The sequence below is a fragment of the Pyxicephalus adspersus genome, chromosome 7, assembly GCF_032062135.1.
Source record: "Pyxicephalus adspersus chromosome 7, UCB_Pads_2.0, whole genome shotgun sequence".
Classification (NCBI taxonomy): domain Eukaryota; kingdom Metazoa; phylum Chordata; class Amphibia; order Anura; family Pyxicephalidae; genus Pyxicephalus; species Pyxicephalus adspersus.
In genome coordinates, this window is record NC_092864.1 from 10,348,876 (window position 1) to 10,355,309 (window position 6,434).

The 6,434-nt window shown below is 39.5% G+C and overlaps 1 protein-coding gene across 3 annotated transcripts in view; it reads right to left on the reverse strand.

The window, feature by feature from the left end:
- Positions 1 to 2,607: 2,607 nt before the first annotated feature.
- Positions 2,608 to 6,434, reverse strand: part of PEMT (phosphatidylethanolamine N-methyltransferase) — a 93,152-nt gene continuing 89,325 nt past the window's right edge. For all 3 annotated transcript variants that reach the window (XM_072417434.1, XM_072417433.1, XM_072417432.1), the window contains exon 7: positions 2,608 to 3,548. In XM_072417434.1, the coding sequence (XP_072273535.1) occupies positions 3,509 to 3,548 (40 nt within the window). In that variant the 3' untranslated portion in view covers positions 2,608 to 3,508. The remainder of the gene's footprint in view (positions 3,549 to 6,434) is intronic.

Genomic DNA, 6,434 nt, shown 5'->3' on the forward strand with positions numbered 1-6,434 from the left:
GAAACCAGTTACCTTGCTGTCTGCAAAGGTAAACACTGAGATTCAAGAAAGGAAGATGACTTAATGAAGCACCTCCAGTAAATTGGTAGAATAAACAATTGCGGTAAATGCACTTACTTTCAATTCTTTATTACTACTGGGAAATGTTATTACCATACATGTGCATAGGAGAAAACAATGGCACAAATACTCCCCCCACGGGTCACGTTTCTAATGTTGGCAGACTGTAAGTGGGACAACGCTCAATGTTTAGTCGTAAGTAAAGTCTATGTATTCCCAATCAACAAGAGCTAGAATTTTAAATATTTTAATGTAGCTTTCATTAATCCTTGGTGACCCTGCCATGGAGGTGCTGGTTCAGGCCATTTTTGATATAGGCTGATAATGCTCTGCCGTTGTTTTTCCAGTTGTGCTCATGAGTGGTCACCCCATCATACAGCTTTTTTCAAAGAGACCAAGTAGTTGGAAATTTGCTCATTTTTGCATCTGGGTCCAATTTTGGGTGTTTGCCACAGCCGATCATTTTCAGATGGTTCTTGCTGATTGACATGGATTACATTGGATAACGTTGGATAATGTGATGGATTTACTTCTGTAAACATTAATAAATCCTAATAAATTATGTATTTTATTTAACTTTTTAATAGTTTTGCCTTTTTAATTTTTTTTTTGTAGAAATAGGTTTTAATGCACCACAGTACACAACCAGATAACCAGCGCGCTCATAGTAAAAGGGGGCTTTCATATGTTCCCATAAGCCTTCATATACAACCCTTATCTCCTTTTTGGGGCAACAGCAGCTTTATGCCATTACACCTACTTTCTTTTTTCAGCTTCTTGCTTAGCGAAGGCCAGCTTTGCCTCGTGACTTGTGAAATAAATATTTTTGTATTCCTCTGCAAAGATTTATGACTGCAGATACAACACAGTGTTTGGTTCAGGTTTACACGATCCGCCATTGGCTATTTATAATAAATAATTCCTGGTAGAGACTCCCCACGTTCATTTGGAACAAGATGTAGTAATAGAATCAGGAATTAACCTGTGGGGAACAGGATATTTATCCAGGTACACTCTGCCTATAAAACACTAATATTATACAAAACATTTCAACTAAAGACACCTCGGTCAGTCATGGAACAGTGACCAAGTACAAGTAAATACAGCCAGGGGTTTATTTCAGGGGAATGGGTATTAAGTGCTCGCATTATATCCATCATTATTATAGTTAGGACTTAGAAATGAGTCAGTAAATAATGTTATACAACTTCACAGTTTGCCATTTCGAAGAAGAAAAAACTGCTTGGTAGGGTACATGGGCTGTAGCAGCAGCCATTCTATGGACTCATTGATTCTAGACTCTGCTCCTTTTTAACTTTTTTAGGACTTAGTGGCTGCAATGAAAGTAAATGTATTGATTCCATGTAGAAAATCACAGAGAATGGGAATTTTCTGATGGTCCAGTAGTTGCACTTTGTTCCCATTTTTGGAACAGCTGCTTACCATTTTTCCTAATTAATATTATTACTACACCGTATTTATATAGCACCAACAGATTACGTTTCGCTGTACAAGTCCATACTCATGTCACTAGCTGTCCCTCAAAGGAGCTCACAATCTAATGTCCCTATCATAGTTATATGCCATTACCACAGTCCAAGGTCAATTATGGGGGGAAGCCAATGAACCTAACTGGAATGTGGGGGGAAACAGGAGTACCTGGAGGAAACCCAGGCAAACATGGGGAAACCCTGGAAACTCCATGCAGATAGTGTCCTGGCCGAGATTCAAACCTGGGACCTAGAGTGCTAACCTCTAGCTGAGGGACAGATAGTGATATGACTTTGGAAAGTGCTTCGTATTATGTTGGCACTATATATATATATATATATATATATATATATATATATACTGTTTAGTATTATTATTAATCGTTCTACTCCTTCCAGCAAGTTATTGGTTAAAAGACGGTTAATAGATGAGCTTAACACCAATGCCTGCAGAATGTTCCTGCATACTTTAGGCCCATGTATAATGGTTTCACCATTGAATTTAGAAGTTCACCTTTTGATCCAACAAGTAGGTCATCGTTTGACCCAACACCATATCTAACATTAAGCAACTCAGAAGGGTATTCAGAGAACCCAATGACAAACAAGTTAAAGGCATGATGACTGGGTTTGGTAGCAACCAAATACAAAGAGGAGCGGCAGAAGGATAGGACTTGGGCTACTTGGGGACATAGACTCCAGACTGAGCACACTAGTAATTGTCTTATCCAAAAGTTTTGGCAAAAATGATTATGTAAGTAGCACATCATGTCAACTACTTGAGGCCAAAGCAGGGAGGGCCAGAAAATTGATTAGGTTTTGCGGGTTTGGCGCCAGGACTCAGCGTGGCTGCAATCACACATAGCAATTAAATGATGTTGGTGTTTTTTTTATTTTGCTTCTCTAAGACTGTGCTGTATAATTACCTGACACAATGTGCTCGTAGGGGGAACATTAGCCTAATTGGGCAGGAATGTCTCAATCTGAAATTAGACAATCAGGAGATGGAATAAAATTTTCATTTTCAAGCTCCTCTCGCCGAAGACGACACAGAACGGGATGTTTCTCTTTTTTTATTTTTGTGTTATTTCCAAATTCATAAAATACGTAAAATTAGACAAAATGTTCTTTCAGCAGTCCCCAGGATGGGCCAAAAACAGGTTTGTGTTCCCATAACCTACCATCAGGTAACAAAAATATTTTCATGAAAAAGAAGTCTTAGCAGTCCACTGCAATTGCTCAGAATCTTTCTTTGATTTTGTACCAGGCAGTAATAGAAAGCGCCTGGGCAAAATAAGCCACAAGGTTTCCTTTGATAAATGACTTCTGGTGTTTGGGTGCTGACATTTTTTAGTACGACTTTAAAGGAAACCTGTATTGAGTATGACCTCCCAAAATTACAATTGCCTGGCAGTCATTCTGATCCTCCGACATCAATACTTTTTGAGCCACTGATCAACACCAAGTTTGCAGTTCTTGGTTCACTGGACACGCACTGTTTCTGGTTCAGTCGCTCAAAAGATACTGAAGTCACTGTATAAGTGTGAGAGCAATTAACAAAGCATTTGCTAATCAGTGAATTTCAGAAAGAAGGTCAGCAGTGCAGTTAACTTATTTACTGACAAACAGATTTCCTTTGAATTGGTCGGGAACAAATACACAAAACATACACTGTACTGGAAGGACTTCTGAAAACTGTAGTCGAAGTCGAAGGCTTCCCCCTATAGCAACCAATCACTTTATATTGTATATAGTGCACTGGAAGAACAAAACCAGGATTCTGAATGGTTCCTAAAAGTAGATTTAGTTATATTGCTGCTTTTGTATTTTTTAGTCTTTTCCCTGACAACAAGTGATATTAAAAGAACAAATATTAGGAAAAAAATAACACCATGAGTTGTAATGTCTTCTTCCATGGAGATGGAGATTTGGGTAATTTAAAATACTAAAAATTCACTTCATTTCTCCTTCATCCTGTAAATTTTCTCTGTAAATGGTCTGCATGAATAAAACACAAGAGACAATGCATTAGTAATTCCACAAACATAAATATTATATTATACCCCAGCAAATGTGTTTTTTTATCATTTTTCTACAATACTTCATTTTAAAAGGCCAACTAGCTTTTGATTTGAATAAAATTAATTTTTTTAAAACCTCGTCTATCCAAAAATAAATGATTTGATTTGCTAGTGCTCAATGATGGAAATTCCCGATGCCATTAGCGGGAGGCCAATAAAAAGATTGCGAAATGCGTTTCTCATATATACGTATAAAAAAAAATAAGAAAAATTGTTAGCAGGACCCTCTTTATGGTAGAAGAGATACGTAGGTCTCTTCTACAAAAACAAACTTACCTGCTTGGGCACAATATTCTATAGAATGTACATTGAGCTCTGCATACCTAGGTGTTGGAGTACATGAGCTCCAGTGTGCATGGGAGAGTGAAGTTGTCACCAGGACAGAAAGGTACAGACAGCAACAAAAACTTAAAAGTTCAAACCCTTTCCCACTTTTTGTTTTTGTTCCTGTCTAAGAATAAGTGGAATCCACCTCAGGACACGTATGGCAACCAAACAGAAGATCCATTCGCTCTATTCAAAACAATAAAATATGGAGCTCTTCTTGCCAGTGGAGTTCCTCCAAAGGTTTCAATTGGTTCCTTAAGCAATTCTACATTGATTTTCTGTCTGATAGTGCTCGCATAGCTCCTGCACCAATGTCACATGGCAGAGTCAATGGCCTGGGACCAGTGAATCCTCACTTCACCTCCCTAAGTTTAGGAACTACAAATACCACACATAGCACTTTCCCTTCTACGTTTCTGTATGGAAAACATTGTTCCAATTATTCATCTATTGATAAATTCCATTGATAAATGACCATCAATGTAAGGAGGCAACCTCCAGCATAGGAGGGACATTCTTCCCAATGATTACCTATGTAATGGGGTTGTTCTCCCAATGACCACCATTGTATGGAGGCTCCTGATGTACTGAACTCCAGGGGGATATTCTTCCCAGCGACCACCTATGTAAAGGGGCTTTTCTCCTAATGACCCCAAATGTATGGATGCACATGTTATACTGACCTCCAGTGTAGGGGGGATATTGTTCACAATGACTACCTATAAAAAGGGGCCTTTCACCTAATGACCACCATTGTATGGAGGCACATGTCATTCTTCCCAATGACTACCATTGTAAAGGGGCTGTTCTACTAATGAAAGCCAAAGTAAGGAGACCTCAGCCCCTCAAACCAGTAAGAAAGGGAGATATTCTTTTCAATGACCACAAATATTGGGGCTGTTCACTCAGCACTAATGTAACGAAGCACCTGCTGTACCAACTTCCAATGTAAAGGTGCCATTCTTCACACTAATCACCATTATAGGTGGAGTATATTCCACACTCAATACCATGGTAATAGGGGCCATCTTTCCATTCACCTAAATGAAAGGGGGCATTTTCCACCTATTGAAGAGGGATCCTACAATTTTCACTGTCTGTTTCTCTTTCAATCACTCCTTGATTCCTACAAATGACTATGCCAATGCTTAGTGGACTGTAATAATGATTATTTTTTTTAGCAGGGATTCACTGAAACGTGAAAATACATTTTAAGGGCTCCTCCCTGGTTGGTTTATATGATTCAAACAATGAAAACAGTCACCTGCCTTCCTCGAGAGCTGCAGAGACATCAACATTGTGCAAGTGAGGGTGAAGGGGGTTAATTAGTACATGCATTAAATGTTATTAGGTAAGAAGAGCATTTTAATGGCCGCAGTTAATGACTGGCTGGCCGGTCTCTGCTTGTTTGTAAACAGCCAAGCTGGGGCGGAACGACATTGGCGCTCCAGCAGCAGAGGACTTGTGAGGACAATTTGAGGTCTCCAGCAAGCACAGGTGGATGAGATATTATCCATCATTAGCTGTAACCTGACAGGGCCTGGCTAAAATGATAAAAAATAAGCCTAGCCAGTAGAGAGCCGGTGTGTTTGTATGCGCTGATAGCAGACAGTAATGATCTGGATGTGCAGACTTTAGCTGGGACACTTATTACGCCCGGATGACAATCTCTGCCTCAATTTTCTGCTAATGTTCTGCCTATTATTTCCTGTATTACCAGGCGCGGAAATCTTCAGACTGGACGCACGTGGGCCAGAAAATCACGGCCTTGCTCTTATTGGGCAAAAGCTGCAAGTTCACGTGGATGCACCGGTTTGAGGCATGGAGCTGAAGCTGACCTGTCATTTATTTTAACGGCAGCATTGAGGAAAATGTGTAAGCAGCCAATCAGACGATTATTATTTGTACCTGCGCAGGTTGGGGAATAAAGGGATAAATCTAATTAGCTGATATCAGTAAGAACTCTTGCTTTTATGAAGGCCTCAAGGGGCCTAGATATCCTATTATATAACTCTGTTCAAGCAAAGCCTTATGTAACAGCACCCGTGCCTCCAGGTATGGGAACGGGCAAATCCAGAGCTCGTCCATGCTCCTCTTGTTATTATTAATAAGATGCAAAACCACACACCGATAATGCCATCTGGATTAAAACATTATTGTTCCCAAAATAAAAATCAAAGTCAGCACTGAGATCTTCTTCTGCTGACGCGTTTCACCTTATACAGACTCAGACATAATAAAGTTTTATTCCAGATGCTGTAGACCCCACATTTTGTTTTAAGACCAGTAGGATGGAGTGTAGTTCTTTCTTTAAACTGCTTTTTTAAATGTCTGATAATATTTGTGTGGGTGTCAAGCGTCGGTCTTGCCGATTGTTCTTGCAACAGGAGTGACAAAGTGTACTTAGCTGGGGCAAATTCTCCATATGAACTGTAAAGGGGAGAGTGCAGCAGAAGAGGTTATTTTGTTTTTTTAT